This window comes from Phyllobates terribilis, unplaced genomic scaffold (assembly GCF_046119375.1).
Source record: "Phyllobates terribilis strain yellow unplaced genomic scaffold, ASM4611937v1 Scaffold_3__8_contigs__length_932513732, whole genome shotgun sequence".
Lineage (NCBI taxonomy): Eukaryota > Metazoa > Chordata > Amphibia > Anura > Dendrobatidae > Phyllobates > Phyllobates terribilis.
Window position 1 is genome coordinate 5,444,820 of NW_027362763.1, and position 20,897 is coordinate 5,465,716.

Here is a 20,897-nt window from a genome sequence, read left to right on the forward strand (position 1 = left end):
GGACTTTCCGTTTATCCGTTGGGCCAGTCTGACCCTGCATACAAGAATTTGTTTCTCTACCTTTGAGAGATAGGTTCCATCTTGAGACCTGGTTGGATCTTTCCCTACAACCTTTGGTTCTCCAAACATTCAAATGATAGCAGTCATGTAGAATCACAATCGGATAGTACTCTCGTTCCTCTGTTCCAGCTCTCCTCTGCTCTCTGCTCTCTGTGTATTGGCTGCAGAGGTGACGTCACGTCGACAGCTGATATCAATGCTGTGGTCAATCAATCTGTTCGGCAGTTCTGAGGATGTAGCCAGCATGAGCTACTGAGTTCAGTGATTGACTGCAGTGGTTATGTGAGCTCTTGATATGAAGTAACCACTGCAGCCAAAACACCCTGTCCGGAGCAGAGGCTGAAGCACAGCACCGGGGAGGGGAATGAGGAGTAACATGATTTTGTTATTTTAAATGGTTGCTATTGTTTGGTGAGAACGTTTTAAAATCATGTTACATATGTCATAGACAAGCTCTTTTGGCCTGAGGATTATGGGTGCGCCTCATGTGACGTCATCCATGCTCCAGGCTTTGGGGTTTTTGAAACTTGACTTACACACAGTAATGAATTGTAGAACTTCATGATAACGGTCTCATCCGATTTCCTGGAGCACAATTATTAACAATTATTTACAATTTCCAAACGCTCCTCACTGGTCTCCACTCCCTGGTCCGGCCTCAACACCTGCAAAAAATGGTGTTCAGCCAGTGATTGGCTGGGCTGAGTCATTGCTGTAGCCAGTGATTGGCTGGGCTGGGTCACTGCTGTAGCCAGTGATTGGCTGGGCTGAGTCACTGCTGTAGCCAGTGATTGGCCGGACTGGGTCTCTGCTGTAGCCAGTGATTGGCTAGGCTGGGTCTCTGCTGTAACCAATGATTGGCTGTGCTGGGTCTCTGCTGTAGCCAGTGATTGGCTGTGTTGGGTCTCTGGTGTAGCCAGTGATTGACTGGGCTGGGTCACTGCTGTAGCCAGTGATTGGCTGGGCTAGGTCACTACTGTAGCCAGTGATTGGCTGGGCTGGGTCACTGCTGTAGCCAGTGATTGGCTGGGCTGAGTCACTGCTGTAGCCAGTGATTGGCTGGGCTGGGTCACTGCTGTAGCCAGTGATTGGCTGGGCTGGGTCTCTGCTGTAGTCAGTGATTGGCTGATGTGAGTCTCTCCTGTAGCCAGTGATTGGCTGGGCTGGGTCACTGCTGTAGCCAGTGATTGGCTGGGCTGGGTTTCTGCTGTAGTCAGTGATTGGCTGATGTGAGTCTCTCCTGTAGCCAGTGATTGGCTGGGCTGGGTGACTGCTGTAGCCAGTGATTGGCTGGGCTGGGTCACTGCTGTAGCCAGTGATTGGCTGGGCTGGGTCACTGCTGTAGCCAGTGATTGGCTGTGCTGGGTCTCTGCTGTAGCCAGTGATTAGGTGGGCTGGGTCTCTGCTGTAGCCAGTGATTGGCTGTGCTGGGTCTCTGCTGTAGCCAGTGATTGGCTGGGCTGGGTCACTGCTGTAGCCAGTGATTGGCTGGGCTGGGTCACTGCTGTAGCCAGTGATTGGCTGTGCTGGGTCTCTGCTGTAGCCAGTGATTGGCTGGGCTGGGTCTCTGCTGTAGCCAGTGATTGGCTGGGCTGGGTCTCTGCTGTAGCCAGTGATTAGCTGGGCTGGGTCACTGCTGTAGCCAGTGATTAGCTGGGCTGGGTCTCTGCTGTAGCCAGTGATTAGCTGGGCTGGGTCTCTGCTGTAGCCAGTGATTGGCTGGGCTGGGTCTCTGCTGTAGCCAGTGATTGGCTGGGCTGGGTCTCTGCTGTAGCCAGTGATTGGCTGTGCTGGGTCTCTGCTGTAGCCAGTGATTGGCTGGGCTGGGTCTCTGCTGTAACCAGTGATTGGCTGGGCTGGGTCACTGCTGTAGCCAGTGATTGGCTGGGCTGGGTCTCTGCTGTAGCCAGTGATTAGCTGGGCTGGGTCTCTGCTGTAGCCAGTGATTGGCTGGGCTGGGTCTCTGCTGTAGCCAGTGTTTGACTGGACTGGGTCTCTGCTGTAGCCAGTGATTGGCTGTGCTGGGTCTCTGCTGTAGCCAGTGATTAGCTGGGCTGGGTCTCTGCTGTAGCCAGTGTTTGACTGGGCTGGGTCTCTGCTGTAACCAGTGATTGGCTGGGCTGGGTCACTGCTGTAGCCAGTGATTGGCTGGGCTGGGTCTCTGCTGTAGCCAGTGATTAGCTGGGATGGGTCTCTGCTGTAGCCAGCGATTAGCTGGGCTGGGTCTCTGCTGTAGCCAGTGATTGGCTGTGCTGGGTCTCTGCTGTAGCCAGAGATTGGCTGGGCTGGGTCACTGCTGTAGCCAGTGATTGGCTGGGCTGGGTCACTGCTGTAGCCAGTGATTGGCTGTGCTGGGTCTCTGCTGTAGCCAGTGATTAGCTGGGCTGGGTCTCTGCTGTAGCCAGTGTTTGACTGGGCTGGGTCTCTGCTGTAGCCAGTGATTGGCTGGGCTGGGTCTCTGCTGTAGCCAGTGATTGGCTGGGCTGGGTGACTGCTGTAGCCAGTGATTGGCTGGGCTGGGTCACTGCTGTAGCCAGTGATTGGCTGGGCTGGGTCACTGCTGTAGCCAGTGATTGGCTGTGCTGGGTCTCTGCTGTAGCCAGTGATTAGGTGGGCTGGGACTCTGCTGTAGCCAGTGATTGGCTGTGCTGGGTCTCTGCTGTAGCCAGTGATTGGCTGGGCTGGGTCACTGCTGTAGCCAGTGATTGGCTGGGCTGGGTCACTGCTGTAGCCAGTGATTGGCTGTGCTGGGTCTCTGCTGTAGCCAGTGATTAGCTGGGCTGGGTCTCTGCTGTAGCCAGTGATTGGCTTTGCTGGGTCTCTGCTGTAGCCAGGGATTGGCTGGGCTGGGTCACTGCTGTAGCCAGTGATTGGCTGGGCTGGGTTACTGCTGTAGCCAGTGATTGGCTGTGCTGGGTCTCTGCTGTAGCCAGTGATTGGCTGGGCTGGGTCTCTACTGTAGCCAGTGATTAGCTGGGCTGGGTCTCTGCTGTAGCCAGTGATTGGCTGGGCTGGGTCTCTGCTGTAGCCAGTGATTGGCTGGGCTGGGTCTCTGCTGTAGCCAGTGATTGGCTGGGCTGGGTCTCTGCTGTAGCCAGTGATTAGCTGGGCTGGGTCACTGCTGTAGCCAGTGATTAGCTGGGCTGGGTCTCTGCTGTAGCCAGTGATTGGCTGGGCTGGGTCTCTGCTGTAACCAGTGATTGGCTGGGCTGGGTCACTGCTGTAGCCAGTGATTGGCTGGGCTGGGTCTCTGCTGTAGCCAGTGATTAGCTGGGCTGGGTCTCTGCTGTAGCCAGCGATTAGCTGGGCTGGGTCTCTGCTGTAGCCAGTGATTGGCTGTGCTGGGTCTCTGCTGTAGCCAGAGATTGGCTGGGCTGGGTCACTGCTGTAGCCAGTGATTGGCTGGGCTGGGTCTCTGCTGTAGCCAGTGATTGGCTGGGCTGGGTCTCTGCTGTAGCCAGTGATTGGCTGTGCTGGGTCTCTGCTGTAGCCAGAGATTGGCTGGGCTGGGTCACTGCTGTAGCCAGTGATTGGCTGGGCTGGGTCACTGCTGTAGCCAGTGATTGGCTGTGCTGGGTCTCTGCTGTAGCCAGTGATTAGCTGGGCTGGGTCTCTGCTGTAGCCAGTGTTTGACTGGGCTGGGTCTCTGCTGTAGCCAGTGATTGGCTGGGCTGGGTCTCTGCTGTAGCCAGTGATTGGCTGGGCTGGGTGACTGCTGTAGCCAGTGATTGGCTGGGCTGGGTCACTGCTGTAGCCAGTGATTGGCTGGGCTGGGTCACTGCTGTAGCCAGTGATTGGCTGTGCTGGGTCTCTGCTGTAGCCAGTGATTAGGTGGGCTGGGTCTCTGCTGTAGCCAGTGATTGGCTGTGCTGGGTCTCTGCTGTAGCCAGTGATTGGCTGGGCTGGGTCACTGCTGTAGCCAGTGATTGGCTGGGCTGGGTCACTGCTGTAGCCAGTGATTGGCTGTGCTGGGTCTCTGCTGTAGCCAGTGATTAGCTGGGCTGGGTCTCTGCTGTAGCCAGTGATTGGCTTTGCTGGGTCTCTGCTGTAGCCAGGGATTGGCTGGGCTGGGTCACTGCTGTAGCCAGTGATTGGCTGGGCTGGGTTACTGCTGTAGCCAGTGATTGGCTGTGCTGGGTCTCTGCTGTAGCCAGTGATTGGCTGGGCTGGGTCTCTACTGTAGCCAGTGATTAGCTGGGCTGGGTCTCTGCTGTAGCCAGTGATTGGCTGGGCTGGGTCTCTGCTGTAGCCAGTGATTGGCTGGGCTGGGTCTCTGCTGTAGCCAGTGATTGGCTGGGCTGGGTCTCTGCTGTAGCCAGTGATTAGCTGGGCTGGGTCACTGCTGTAGCCAGTGATTAGCTGGGCTGGGTCTCTGCTGTAGCCAGTGATTGGCTGTGCTGGGTCTCTGCTGTAGCCAGTGATTGGCTGGGCTGGGTCACTGCTGTAGCCAGTGATTGGCTGGGCTGGGTCACTGCTGTAGCCAGTGATTGGCTGTGCTGGGTCTCTGCTGTAGCCAGTGATTGGCTGGGCTGGGTCTCTACTGTAGCCAGTGATTAGCTGGGCTGGGTCTCTGCTGTAGCCAGTGATTGGCTGGGCTGGGTCTCTGCTGTAGCCAGTGATTGGCTGGGCTGGGTCTCTGCTGTAGCCAGTGATTGGCTGTGCTGGGTCTCTGCTGTAGCCAGTGATTGGCTGGGCTGGGTCTCTGCTATAACCAGTGATTGGCTGGGCTGGGTCACTGCTGTAGCCAGTGATTGGCTGGGCTGGGTCTCTGCTGTAGCCAGTGATTAGCTGGGCTGGGTCTCTGCTGTAGCCAGTGATTAGCTGGGCTGGGTCTCTGCTGTAGCCAGTGATTGGCTCTGCTGGGTCTCTGCTGTAGCCAGTGATTGGCTGGGCTGGGTCACTGCTGTAGCCAGTGATTGGCTGGGCTGGGTCACTGCTGTAGCCAGTGATTGGCTGTGCTGGGTCTCTGCTGTAGCCAGTGATTGGCTGGGCTGGGTCTCTGCTGTAGCCAGTGATTGGCTGGGCTGGGTCTCTGCTGTAGCCAGTGATTGGCTGAGCTGGGTCTCTGCTGTAGCCAGTGATTGGCTGGGCTGGGTCACTGCTGTAGCCAGTGATTGGCTGGGCTGGGTCTCTGCTGTAGCCAGTGATTGGCTGGGCTGGGTCACTGCTGTAGCCAGTGATTGGCTGGGCTGGGTCTCTGCTGTAGCCAGTGATTGGCTGGGCTGGGTCACTGCTGTAGCCAGTGATTGGCTGGGCTGGGTCACTGCTGTAGCCAGTGATTGGCTGGGCTGGGTCTCTGCTGTAGCCAGTGATTGGCTGGGCTGGGTCACTGCTGTAGCCAGTGATTGGCTGGGCTGGGTCACTGCTGTAGCCAGTGATTGGCTGCGCTGGGTCTCTGCTGTAGCCAGTGATTGGCTGGGCTGGGTCACTGCAGGCACTTCCTGCCATTCACACTGTTCAGTTCAACCAAGATAAAGCCAAGATGAAGAGACCAGAGGTGACTGCGAAAGTATTTGTACTTTGATACCTGAGAAACATGAATACTAGATTGGGACCCCTAAATACCCAGAATGCTCATTTTTTGGGCGGTGTTTTGTAAATGCCCCACCCCTTCTGCATTATATATAGAAATGTTCTTGCAAAATTAGAACTTCATCATGTAAACTGGTGCTGTGAGGTGAAGGCGAGTGTCCGTGTTACTACTTTTTTCTTTTTTAGCCAGTGTGGCCCTGTTTGGACATCCTATTTAATCCAGAGTGAGCTCAGTGGGTGTCAGTCATGGCCCCCTGAGTGGATGGGGGCTCCATTTTCTCCCTGCAACTGAGCATCCATTTGGTCAGTTGCATTTGTTGAAGGCACTGTTTGCCTGTGGATGGCGCTGTGGCTGCTGGTGCATGCCATTGATGTTTTTTGTTTGCTTATTTTGGTTACCTTTAAAGCACCACGCCAGCGAGTTGTTTTTTTCACGGCTGGAGTGGTTCCTTAATAAAGAGTCTCCGGTCTATCGTCCAGGACAGTAGTCTTTGGCAGCTGAACAGGAGGTTTGTGAATCTCTCACCTTCCAGGATCCCCTGCACAACTTTCGAACACCAATGTTAGCACAACGCCATCTGTGCATCACCCCACAATGGTGACGTCGCACCAGCCAGGCTGAATTTTACTGAATCATGATATTTTTAGTGCAACATGGAATAAAAGTTATGTTTTTTTTGTAAATCCTGTCCTTGCTGTTTTTTCTACATATAAATAAATTAGAAGTGCAGAGTGTCCTGTACCGTCCACCATCCGGCCTCCCAGGGGGGGAGGAGGTATTTTTCTGAGTTTTTCACTGACAAGTGAAGTTTGACGTTTAACCAGAAAGTTTAATCATTACAATGTTGATCTGATAACAATGAGACAAACAAGAACTCTAGGGATTTAATCTGGGACTGAGCACCAAAACCATACAGAGCAAGAGACTGCAATCAATTACCTCCGAGACAAGCAAGGACTGCAAACTGAAGCAGGTGTGAAGATCTGCAGGTATAGGAATGAGCCAGCTGAGCTCTCATACAAATCACACTCAGATAGATGAACAGACCAGTAAGGAGACCCTGTCCCATCTTATGCTAGATCCTCCACCTAAGAAACCAATATGATGCCATATGGAAGGGTCAAAGGACACTAAATAGGAGATATTTGGAGGACAGTGCATTTAAAATCATTTTAGGACAGAAGAAAAATGACAGTAGGTATGAAATGGTTGGAGTACAGTAAATATGAGATAGTTGGAGGACAGTAGATATGAGATGGTTGGAGTACAGTAAATATGAGATAGTTGGAGGACAGTAGATATGAGATGGTTGGAGGACAGTAAATATGAGATAGTTGGAGGACAGTAGATATGAGATGGTTGGAGGACAGTAGGTATGAGATGGTTGAAAGACAGTAAATATGAGATGGTTGAAGGACAGTAGGTATGTGATGGTTGGAGTACAGTAAATATGAGATAGTTGGAGGACAGTAGATATGAGATGGTTGGAGTACAGTAAATATGAGATAGTTGGAGGACAGTAGATATGAGATGGTTGGAGGACAGTAAATATGAGATAGTTGGAGGACAGTAGATATGAGATGGTTGAAGGACAGTAAGTATGAGATGGTTGAAAGACAGTAAATATGTGATGGTTGAAGGACAGTAGGTATGAGATGGTTGGAGTACAGTAAATATGAGATAGTTGGAGGACAGTAGATATGAGATGGTTGGAGGACAGTAAATATGAGATAGTTGGAGGACAGTAGATATGAGATGGTTGGAGGACAGTAGGTATGAGATGGTTGAAAGACAGTAAATATGAGATGGTTGAAGGACAGTAGGTATGTGATGGTTGGAGTACAGTAAATATGAGATAGTTGGAGGACAGTAGATATGAGATGGTTGGAGTACAGTAAATATGAGATAGTTGGAGGACAGTAGATATGAGATGGTTGGAGGACAGTAGGTATGAGATGGTTGAAAGACAGTAAATATGAGATGGTTGAAGGACAGTAGGTATGAGATGGTTGGAGTACAGTAAATATGAGATAGTTGGAGGACAGTAAATATGAGATGGTTGAAGGACAGTAGGTATGAGATGGTTGGAGTACAGTAAATATGAGATAGTTGGAGGACAGTAAATATGAGATGGTTGAAAGACAGTAAATATTAGATGGTTGAAGGACAGTAGGTATAATATGGTTGGAGTACAGTAAATATGAGATAGTTGGAGGACAGTAGATATGAGATGGTTGGATGACAGTAGATATGAGATGGTTGGAGGACAGTAAATATATGTTGGATGGAGGACAGTAGATATGAGATGGTTGGAGGACAGTAGATATGAGATGGTTGAAGGACAGTAGGTATAATATGGTTGGAGTACAGTAAATATGAGATAGTTGGAGGACAGTAGATATGAGATGGTTGGATGACAGTAGATATGAGATGGTTGGAGGACAGTAAATATACGATGGATGGAGGACAGTACATATGAGATGGTTGGAGGACTGTAGGTATGAGATATTTTGAGGACAGTAAATATACGATGGTTGGAGGACAGTAGATATGAGATGGTTGGAGGACAGTAAATATGAGATTGTAAAAAGACAATATACAGATATATTGCATGGTTGGAGGATAGCAGGTAAGAGATGTTTGGAGGGCAGTAGACATGAATGTTGGGAGCACAGTAGGTATGGTACACGTACCTCCGAGACAAGCAAGGACTGCTGCCTGAGCCAAGTGTGAAGATCAGCAGCTAAGCTCTCATACAAATCACACTGAGATAGATGAAGACACCAGTAAGGAAACTCTACATCTTATGATAGATGCTTTAGCTAAGAAATCAGTATGATGCCATATAAAAGGGTGAGAGGACACTAAAGAGGAGAAATTTGGAGAATTGTGAATGGAAGATGGTTTAAGGCAGGGGTGGGGAATCTTTTTTGATGCCAGGGGCCATTTGGATATGTATACCATCCTTCAGGGGTCGTACACATTGTGCGCTAACTCTGCCCACAAAGTACGTCCTGGCACTGGTGTCAGGACGTAATCTTTCATTGCACGCGCCTCAGTAGTTCAGTAGTGAACACTGCGTGCATGGGCTCACAGATCAAGATGAAATGAATGGGCTGGAGGCCGTCAAAATATAGCTGTCGGCCAAAGCGCTGTAGTCCCCGTGAATCTGCCGGGGGCCAGATAAAAGGTTATCGAGGGCCGTAAATGGCCCACGGGCCTGAGGTTCCCCACCCCTGGTGTAAAGAAAGAAGAAAGTGGACAGTAGGTATAAAATGACTGGAGGACAGTAGGTATGAAATGGCTGGAGGACAGTAGTTATGAAATGGCTGGAGGACAGTAGGTATGAAATGATTGGAACACCGTAAATATGAGATGGTTGGAGAACAGAATATATGAAATGGTTGGAAGACAGTAGGTAGGAGATGTTTGGAGGACAGAAGGTATGAGATGGTTGGAGGACAGTACATGTTTGATTGTTGGAGAACAGTAGATATGATATGGTTAAAGCCACTAGGTAGGAGATGATTAGAAACAGCAGGTATGAGATGTTTAGAGGGCAATAGCTATGACATGGTTGGAAGACAGTAGATATGAGATGATTATTGGAGGACACAAGGTTTGAGATATTTGGAGGACCGTAGATGTGAGATGCATGGAGGAAAGTAGAAATGAGATGGTTGGAGGACAGTAAATTTGAGATGTTTAGATTGTTGGAGGACAGTAGATATAAGATGGTTAGAGGACAGTAGGTATGAGATTGTTGGAGGCCAGTTTGAATGAGATATTTGGAGGACAACCTGATGTAATAGGGTGTATTCTCTCTTACAAATTAGAGTTGTAGTCTGATGTAATACCTTGGATTACTGGTATTCTGCATGATATATCTGAGCAATGCTTGATATCCCATTTTTTTTCTAGGTTGCATGTTATGTTGGATTATTTGGTTATATCCTGGATAGCCAGGATGGATGTTTTGTTGCATTAAGGGATGATATACTGGATTACCGAGGTGTATGTTTTTTTGAATTGATGGGTGATATTCTGGATTACTGGGGGATTAGTTCACTTGGTGGGGAGGTGATTGTCACGGGTGTGTCAGAGGTGACAGACAGTCATCCTGCAGTGGTTTGCTGGAGATCTCCACGTTTGGCAATGCAGACAGCTGCCTAGATAGGAGGCTGTCTTTAGGACCCAGCGACAACCTCCCTCTGGCCTTGGTGTATATATACCTGATTTCTCCAGGTGGGCGTTGCCGGTTATACTCATTTCTACTTGGAACTTGGCTGAAGCAGCATCACGTCCTCTCTGGAGTCTTGAGGCCGTGGGCCCTATAGGAGTTTCTTCTAACGCTATGTTGTTGTTCCCCTGTGTTGTCTTCCCCTTTTGTCTTTAGAGTGGTAGTGGAGGTTGACTAGTGCTCATCTCCTTCCACCCTCAGCTATTGCAGCTATAGCCTTATGCCAGGGATAGTAGGGCGAGGCACGTGATTGGCGACAGCTGCGGAGGCTGTATAGGGATGGTAGGGGAAGACAGGGTGATGCTAGTCCAGTTTAGGAGGTCACCACTTCCCCTTTCCCTAGTGTCTGGGCTCCCTTTACCTTTCCCCCCTGTGTTGCACTCACACCTGGCCTGATTCTCTGTGTTGCACTCACACCTGGCGTGACAGTGATATCCTAAATCATTAGGTAATGAACCGTAGGTATAGACTGTGCCCGTCATTGACTCCTCATATCTGGTCGTCTTCTCATAGGGTACCTGACAAACGCTCCATAGGTGTGATCTGTGTACAGTTTATGCTGGACAAATTGGAGGCTTCAAGAGACAAATCCTTCTCCAGTTTCCTATATTCTTAGCAGTCATTGAGTGGCAGGGAGTTGTAGTTTTGGACTGCTGCCGTCAGGACAAGTTCTGTTTTCTATATTTTTAGACTGTTCGCCCTGATATCCCAGATTTCTAAAGAAGAACGATCAGAGAAAAAAAGGACAGGCACTCTAGTGCCCCCTATTGGAAAAGGTCATTGATGAAGTCAATAATAAACCTTTAAAGAGTCTTTCCAGCCTTGACACGTGCCTTGAAATAGGAAGCCCAAACAGAAGCTCCATTAGCAGAAATATTTCGGAGATTTTTCCCCTCATCATGGTTTGACGTCCTATCTAAAGTCGTGTGGCAAGGCCCTTTAAAGGGTAAATATTGAATTTTAGGGTTGCTACCTTCAATTGGTGGCACTACGGGGTCCAGTCCTTTTCCACTCTGAAGAGGTGATTTGCTTATTCATTTTCCGGGGGGAGTATTGCAGGGTCTATAAGTCTCTTTACACCAACTTGCTGCTCATTACAAGGAGAAACTTTACTTCGACATTCAGACAATTATTAACAGCAAAGAGTCCAGTATTTGACATCATAGTGCTTGAACTTTCAGACCTTGTCTAACTCTTTGGTTTGTGTTTTTCTTCTTTTTAGAGACTACTTTTAAATCACTCACTGCCATGAGAGGCACCCGCAAATACAAACACATCATAGACACTCCAGACCCCGGAAAATGGGAGGTAAAAGCAAGCTTCCATGACATTTTAACCACAAATATACTGGTAGATCAATGTACGATTGTGGGTTATGAAGAGGTCTACAAGACAGTGGTGCTCAAAAATCTCACGAGTGACATGTCTCCTGGTCCTATTTCTGTCTAGCTCGCTGGTTATGAAGAATCTCTGCCAATCAGTGAAAAGTCCAATCCCATTACCAGAGAACTGGACAAAGCTGACGCCATCACACTGGTCCAGCTCCTACGAGACTGCGATGCTGAAATCTTCCAGGAGGAAGATGAGACCATTATCAACTATCAGGTGGGGAATGGGAAAGAAGAACCAAGAGGTTAGGCCAAGAGAACCATTGACTTGAGATGGTGAAGGGACCAATGATTTGAGGGATCAGAGGAAAACCAGATTGTAAGGCCAGGAAAAGTGTGGAAATGATAGATGATGGGGAACCAATGAGATGAGAAATGAGAGAAGACTCGTGGAACGGGAAAAAAACTATGTGGTGCGGGATGAGAGGAAAAACCAGATAGTAAGGCCGAGTGAACCATGGGCAGGAGAAATGATGAAGTGACCAAAGTGAGGAGGGATGGTGAGAAGAAAGCATATGGTGAGGGATAAGAAGAAAATCAGGGGATGATGCTTAGGGAGTGAACTGTGGGCATGGAAGTTGGGGGAACAAATGGGGTAAAGGATGAGAGCCAAGGTATTGGGACCAAAGAAGTGAGGGATGAGCTGAGAACCATGGAATAAGGCAGAGAGAATGCCGGGCATGGGAGATGATGAATAGGAGAATAACCAGGAAGTGATATCGAGAAAGATAACTATGGGCATGAAATACTGAGGAGTCCACCTTCCATAGATAAGGACGAATTGTGATGTATCTGATGAACTCATGATTTCATGGTAACGTCTTGCTGGTGATGGCACACCCACACTGTATATCTTATACTGAGGACTTCTGTAGGAAACCAGTAACGTCTTCCCACATCCGTGATCACTAGATTCGTGCACATTTATGGTTCTACATCATTATTGGGGTGAATTCCAATAATCATTGAACTAATTACCATTTATGAAGATATTTCACTGACAATAACCCTGTGTTCCCCAGAGACTGTACAGCGAGTCCATCCTGAAGACTGTCGGGGACATTGCTAAGAAGGTGCAGCAGATCATAGAGGTAATCATGCCTGGATTGAACGTTAATTTGCAGAATATAGTATATACTGCTGTACTCGAGGAAATGATGAGGGGCTGATGAGTCTTCTGTCCTGCAGAATCCAGATGATGGCCTCATAGTCCTCAGTGGATGCGGCACATCTGGTCGGCTGGCAGTGCTCCTTGCGGTGAGTCCTACTCTTCTCTTTCACCACCATATGGATCTTCATTCATCAGTTATGAGTGGTAGCCAGGCTTTCCTTTAGAAGTCGGAGTCTCTTGTTATACATTTTTTAAGGGTTCCTGCCCCTGTAAACTCTCAAATAGTGACCCATACTTCTGGAGTTCGGGAGGAAACAACTCAAGAACATGGAAAACATACGCGGACCAATACAGGAGTCATCATTGGTCAGATATCCAAGCACTGACCACTGAGCTGCCCACCCCCATGACCTCCTCCAGTTCTTCATCCTTCTCCATGTTCTGGTCTTAGACTTCCTCATATCATCTCATAATTCCTATCTGTAGAATTCCTTCAATCGTCTGATGAGAGGCCTCCACCAGAGCCCGTGTTATACCTACATTATTGCAGGAGGGGACAGGTGGGTGCCATTGTTGTGCCAGTGACGTACAATCCACCGCTTTTTTCTGGCAGAGATGAAACTTTTCCGGTAACTTATTTAATCTGCAGATCTATTGTGACAGCTCAGGAAGCACCTGAGGACGACCCTGCCCGGGGACAAGAGGAGCTGCAAAAAGTAAGTGACTACTGGGCCACCAGGGAGACCGTGTACAACATACTTCATGGACCATCATATACAGTACCTGCAGACGACAGTCCCAGAACCCACAGACAGGATCTGATCAGAATCAGTCACTTCTGTGTTTAAGGTGCGAGGAGTCTCAGACAGAAATAAGTGCTCCATATCGCTAAGATACTATTACATCTGACCCAAAATTAAAAGGGTTATCCAGGATCAGCAAAACATGGTGGCTTTCTTCTAAAAACATCACTCCTCGCCATGGGTTGTACCTAATTCGCTTGCTATCTTCTACCGTCAGTGTGACTGCTACATATCTTGGCTCAGACAGTAGAACAGAATCATAACTAACCATTTCTCCACCAGTGATAATGTGATAGTCTTCTGTTTTACAGCAAGCTGTAAAATGAGGTGGTTCTCTGGCGTACAGCCAGTTGTGCTGACATCTAGTGGCCACAAAAAAAAATTGCAATATTTTTTTATCCAAATACAAAAGTAACACTGCTAATGAAATGGACAGGAATAGCATGTGACACACAAGAACAAGGTATCACTCCGAAAATTATACCACTTATTACATAACACCAGAAGAATAAAATACTGTAGCAGGGGAACTTGTTGTAAGTGACCCTGTCCTCATCTTCTCTGCTGCCCCCATATTATCACCTAGTCTCTCCTCCTCATCATCTTCTGCCTATTGCTCTTCTTCCTTGTCCTCCCCCTTCAGTCTGTCCTTCTTCTTCCTCCTCTTTTCTGGTCTTGCTCAGTTTTCCAGCTTATCTCTGATTTCCAACCTCATTTTCCACTTCACTTATATCTTCCTTTTCCTTCAAGTTCCTCCTCCTCTTCTTTGTTCTTCCTCTTCCTTACTATTTTATTCCATACATGTCAAACTCTGGCCCATGGACCAAATCTGGCCCCAGGGTGATTATATTTGTACCGTGACACCAGAATCACCGCCCTTATGTTGGGCCCATTATACTGTATGGAGCACTATGTGGGGCCATTATACTGTATGGAGGACTATGTGGGGCCCATTATACTGTATGGAGGACTATGTGGGGCCCATTATACTGTATGGAGGACTATGTGTGGCCATTATACTGTATGGAGGACTATGTGGGGCCCATTATACTGTATGGAGGACTATGTGGGCCCATTATACTGTATGGAGGACTATGTGGCACCATTATTCTGTATGGAGGACTATGTGGGACTCATTATACTGTATGGAGGACAATGTGGGGCCATTATACTGTATGGAAGACTATGTGGGAGTCAATATACTGTATGGAGGACTATGTGGGGCCCATTATACTGTATGGAGGACTATGTGGGGCCATTATACTGTATGGAGGACTATGTGGCACCATTATTCTGTATGGAGGACTATGTGGGACTCATTATACTGTATGGAGGACAATGTGGGGCCATTATACTGTATGGAAGACTATGTGGGAGTCAATATACTGTATGGAGGACTATGTGGGGCCCTTTATACTGTATGGAGGACTATGTGGGACTCATTATACTGTATGGAGGACAATGTGGGGCCATTATACTGTATGGAGGACTATGTGGGGCCCATTATACTGTATGGAAGACTATGTGGGAGTCAATATACTCTATGGAGGACTATGTGGGGCCCATTATACTGTATGGAGGACTATGTGGGGCCATTATACTGTATGGAGGACTATGTGGGGCCCATTATACTGTATGGAGGACTATGTGGGAGTCAATATACTGTATGGAGGACTATGTGGGGCCATTATACTGTATGGAGGACTTTGTTGGGCCCATTATACTGTATGGAGCACTATGTGGGATTCATTATACAGTAAGGAGGACTATGTGGGCCCATTATACTGTATGGAGCACTATGTGGGGCCATTATACTGTATGGAGGAGTATATGGGGCCATTATACTGTATGGAGCACTATGTGGGGCCATTATACTGTATGGAGGAGCATATGGGGCCATTATACTGTATGGAGGACTATGTGGGGCCCATTATACTGTATGGAGGACAATATGGGGCCATTATACTGTATGGAGGACTATATGGGACTCATTATACTGTATGGAGGACTATGTGGGGCCCATTATACTGTATGGAGGACTATGTGGGAGTCAATATACTGTATGGAGGACTATGTGGGGCCCATTATACTGTATGGAGGACTATGTGGGGCCATTATACTGTATGGAGGACTATGTGGGACCCATTATACTGTATGGAGGACTATGTGGGGCCCTTTATACTGTATGGAGGTCTATGTGGGACTCATTATACTGTATGGAGGACTATGTGGGGCCCATTATACTGTATGGAGCGTTATATGGGGCCCATTATTCTGTATGGAGGACTATGTGGGGCCATTATACTTTATGGAGGACTATGTGGGGCCATTATACTGTATGGAGGACTATGTGGGGCCCTTTATACTGTATGGAGGTCTATGTGGGACTCATTATACTGTATGGAGGACTATGTGGGGCCCATTATACTGTATGGAGCGTTATATGGGGCCCATTATTCTGTATGGAGGACTATGTGGGGCCATTATACTGTATGGAGGACTATGTGGGGCCATTATACTGTATGGAGGACTATGTGGGACTCATTATACTGTATGGAGGACAATGTGGGGCCCATTATACTGTATGGAGGACTATGTGGGGCCATTATACTGTATGGAGGACTATGTGAGACTCATTATACTGTATGGAGGACAATGTGGGGCCATTATTCTGTATGGAGGACAATGTGGGGCCATTATACTGTATGGAGGACTATGTGGGGCCCATTATACTGTATGGAAGACTATGTGGGAGTCAATATACTGTATGGAGGACTATGTGGGGCCCATTATACTGTATGGAGGACTATGTGGGGCCATTATACTGTATGGAGGACTATGTGGGGCCATTATACAGTATGGACGACTATGTGGGGCCCTTTATACTGTATGGAGGACTATGTGGGACTCATTATACTGTATGGAGGACTATGTGGGGCCCATTATACTGTATGGAGCGTTATATGGGGCCCATTATTCTGTATGGAGGACTATGTGGGGCCATTATACTGTATGGAGGACTATGTGGGTCCATTATACTGTATGGAGGACTATGTGGGGACATTATACTGTATGGAGGACTATGTGGGGCCCATCATACTGTATGGAGGACAGTGTGGGGCCCATTATACTGTATGGAGGACTATGTGGGGCCCATTATGCTGTATGGAGGACAGTGTGGGGCCCATTATATTGTATGGAGGACTATGTGGGAGTCAATATACTGTATGGAGGACTATGTGGGGCCCTTTGTACTGTATGGAGGACTATGTGGGGCCCATTATACTGTATGGAGGACTATGTCGGACTCATACTGTATGGAGGACTATGTGGAGCCCATTATATTGTATGGAGGACTATGTGGGACTTATTATACTGTATGGAGGACTATGTGGGGCCCATTATACTGTATGGAGGACTATGTGGGGCTATTAACTGTATGGAGGACTATGTGGGGCCATTATACTGTATGGTGGATTATGTGAGCCCATTATTATGTATGGAAGACTATGTGGGACCCATTATACTGTATGGAGAACTATGTGGAGCCATTATACTGTATGGAGGACTATGTGGAGCCCATTATGCTGTATGTGGCACTATGTGGGGCCATTATACTGTATGGAGGACTATGTGGGCACATTATACTGTATGGCAGACTATGTAGGGCCATTATACTGTATGGAGGATTATGTGGGGCCATTATACTGTATGGAGGACTATGTGGGCACATTATACTGTATGGAGGACTATGTGGGGCCCATTATACTGTATGGAGGACTAGGTGGGGCCCATTATTCTGTATGGAGCACTATGTAGGGCCAATATACTGTATGGAGGACTATGTGGGCCATAATACTGTATGGAGGACTATGTAGGCCCATTATACTGTATGAAGGACTATGTAGGGCCATTATACTGTATGGATGACTATGTGGGGGTATTATACTGTATGAAGGACTATTTGGGAACATAATACTGTATGGAGCACTATGTGGGGTCATTATTATTTATGGAGAAGTATATGAGGTCCATTATACTGTATGGAGGACTATGTAGGGCCATTATATTGTATGGAGGACTATGTGGGGTCCATTATACTGTATGGAGGACTATGTGGGGCCATTATACTGTATGGAGGACTATGTGGGGCCATTTTACTGTATGGAGGACTAAGTGGGGTACATTATTCTGTATGGAGCACTATTTGAGGCCATTATTCTGTTTGGAGGAGTATGTGTGGCCATTATACTGTATGTAGCACTGTGGGACCCATTATACTGTATGGAGAATTATGTGGGGCCAATATACTGTATGGAGGAATTTGTGGGGCGATTATACTGTATGGAGGAGTATATGGGGCCATTATTCTGTATGGAGGACTATGTGGGGCCATTATACTGTATGGAGGACTATGTGGGGCCATTATACTGTATGGAGGACTATGTGGGGCCATTATACTATATGGAGTACTATGTGGGGTCTATTATACTGTATGGAGGACTATGTGGGGCCATTATACTGTTTGGAGGACTATGTGGGGCCATTATACTGTATGGAGGACTATGTGGAGCCCATTATACTGTATGGAGGACTATATGTGCCATTATTCTGTATGAAGGACTATGTGGGGCAATTTTACTGTAAGTAGGACTATTTGGGGCCCATTATACTGTATGGAGGACTATGTGTGGCCATTATTCTGTATGAAGGACTATGTGGGACCATTACACTGTATGGAGGACTATGTGGGGCCATTATACAGTATGGAGGACTATGTGGGGCCATTATACTCTATGGAAAGCTATGTAGGGCCATTATTGAGGATTATGTGGGGCCATTATACTGTATGTAGCACTGTGGGGCCCATTATACTGTATGGAGAATTATGTGGAGCCAATATACTGTATGGAGGAATTTGTGGGGCCTATTATACTGTATGGAGGACTATGTGAGGCCATTATACTGTATGGAGGAGTATATATGGCCATTATTCTGTATGGAGGACTATGTGGGGCCATTATACTATATGGAGGACTATGTGGGCACATTATACTGTATGGCGGACTATGTAGGGCCATTATACTGTATGGAGGATTATGTGGGGCCATTATACTGTATGGAGGACTATGTGGGCACATTATACTATATGGACGACTATGTGGGGTCCATTATACTGTATGGAGGACTATGTGGGGCCCATTATTCTGTATGGAGCACTATGTAGGGCCAATATACTGCATGGAGGACTATGTGGGGCCATAATACTGTATGGAGGACTAAGTAGGCCCATTATACTGTATGAAGGACTATGTGGGGCCATTATACTGTATGGATGACTATGTGGGGGTATTATACTGTATGAAGGACTATGTGGGATCATAATACTGTATGGAGCACTATGTGGGGCCATTATTATTTGTGGAGAAGTATATGGGGTCCATTATACTGTATGGAGGACTATGTAGGGCCATTATATTGTATGGAGGACTATGTGGGGTCCATTATACTGTATGGAGGACTATGTGGGGCCATTATACTGTATGGAGGACTAAGTGGGGTACATTATTCTGCATGGAGCACTATGTGAGGCCATTATTCTGTTTGGAGGAGTATGTGTGGCCATTATACTGTATGTAGCACTGTGGGGCCCATTATACTGTATGGAGAATTATGTGGGGCCAATATACTGTATGGAGGAATTTGTGGGGCCTATTATACTGTATGGAGGACTATGTGGGGCCATTATACTGTATGGAGGAGTATATGGGGCCATTATTCTATATGGAGGACTATGTGGGGCCATTATACTGTATGGAGGACTATGTGGGGCCATTATACTGTATGGAGGACTATGTGGGGCCATTATACTATATGGAGTACTATGTGGGGTCTATTATACTGTATGGAGGACTATGTGGGGCCATTATTCTGTATGGAGGAGTATGCGAGGCCATTATACTGTAAGGAGGACTATGTGTGGCCATTATTCTGTATGGAGGACTATGTGGGGCCATTATACTGTATGGAGGACTATGTGGGGCCCATTATACTGTATGGAGGACTATGTGGGGCCATTATACTGTAAGGAGGACTATGTGTGGCCATTATTCTGTAAGGAGGACTATGTGTGGCCCTTATTCTGTATGGAGGACTATGTGGGGCCATTATACTGTTTGGAGGACTATGTGGGGCCATTATATTGTATGGAGGACTATGTGGAGCCCATTATACTGTATGGAGGACTATGTGTGCCATTGTTCTGTATGAAGGACTATGTGGGGCCATTATACTGTAAGTAGGACTATTTGGGGCCCATTATACTGTATGGAGGACTATGTGTGGCCATTATTCTGTATGAAGGACTATGTGGGACCATTACACTGTATGGAGGACTATGTGGGGCCATTATACGGTATGGAGGACTATGTGGGGCCATTATACTGTATGGAAAGCTATGTAGGGCCATTATTGAGGATTATGTGGGGCCATTATACTGTATGTAGCACTGTGGGGCCCATTATACTGTATGGAGAATAATGTGGGGCCAATATACTGTATGGAGGAATTTGTGGAGCCTATTATACTGTATGGAGGACTATGTGGGGCCATTATACTGTATGGAGGAGTATATGGGGCCATTATTCTGTATGGAGGACTATGTGGGGCCATTATACTATATGGAGGACTATGTGGGCACATTATACTGTATGGCGGACTATGTAGGGCCATTATACTGTATGGAGGATTATGTGGGGCCATTATACTGTATGGAGGACTATGTGGGCACATTATTCTGTATGGAGGACTATGTGAGGCCATTATTCTGTATGGAGCACTATGTGAAGCCATTATACTGTATGGAGAACTATGTGTGGCCATTAAACTGTATGGAGAACTATGTGGGGCCATTATACTGTATGGAGGACTACGTGGGGATGTTATACTGTATGGAGGACTATGTTGGGCCATTATTCTGTATGAAGCACTATGTGGGGCCATTATACTGTATGGAGGACTAAGTGGGACCCATTATACTGTATGGAGGACTATGTAGGGCCATTATACTGTATGGAGAACTAAGTGGGACCCATTATACTGTATGGAGGACTATGTGGGGCCCATTTTTCTGTATGGAGAACTATGTGGAGCCATTATACTGTATGGAGGACTATGTGGGCCCATAGAACTGTATGGAGGACTATGTGGGGCCATTATACTATATGGAGGACTATGTGGGCACATTATACTGTATGGCGGACTATGTAGGGCCATTATACTGTATGGAGGATTATGTGGGGCCATTATACTGTATGGAGGACTATGTGGGCACATTATACTGTATGGACGACTATGTGGGGCCCATTATAGTGTATGGAGGACTATGTGGGGCCCATTATTCTGTATGGAGCACTATGTAGGGCCAATATACTGTATGGAGGACTATGTGGGGCCATAATACTGTATGGAGGACTATGTAGGCCCATTATACTGTATGAAGGACTATGTGGGGCCATTATACTGTATGGATGACTATGTGGGGGTATTATACTGTATGAAGGACTATGTGGGATCATAATACTGTATGGAGCACTATGTGGGGCCATTATTATTTGTGGAGAAGTATATGGGGTCCATTATACTGTATGGAGGACTATGTAGGGCCATTATATTGTATGGAGGACTATGTGGGGTCCATTATACACATTGGAGGACTATGTGGGGCCATTATACTGTATGGAGGACTAAGTGGGGTACATTA

At 47.3% G+C, this 20,897-nt stretch overlaps 1 protein-coding gene across 2 annotated transcripts in view; it reads left to right on the top strand.

The window, feature by feature from the left end:
• The first annotated feature begins 6,431 nt into the window (after positions 1-6,431).
• Positions 6,432-20,897, top strand: part of GCKR (glucokinase regulator) — a 100,951-nt gene continuing 86,485 nt past the window's right edge. The window contains exons 1-7 of one of the 2 annotated variants that reach the window (XM_073672895.1): positions 6,432-6,566; positions 11,056-11,141; positions 11,283-11,438; positions 12,244-12,312; positions 12,410-12,478; positions 12,819-12,892; positions 12,982-13,048. In XM_073672895.1, the coding sequence (XP_073528996.1) occupies positions 11,082-11,141; positions 11,283-11,438; positions 12,244-12,312; positions 12,410-12,478; positions 12,819-12,892; positions 12,982-13,048 (495 nt within the window). In that variant the 5' untranslated portion in view covers positions 6,432-6,566; positions 11,056-11,081. Of the gene's footprint in view, positions 6,583-11,055; positions 11,142-11,282; positions 11,439-12,243; positions 12,313-12,409; positions 12,479-12,818; positions 12,893-12,981; positions 13,049-20,897 lie in introns of both variants that reach the window. The other variant, XM_073672893.1, reaches the window with a different exon arrangement.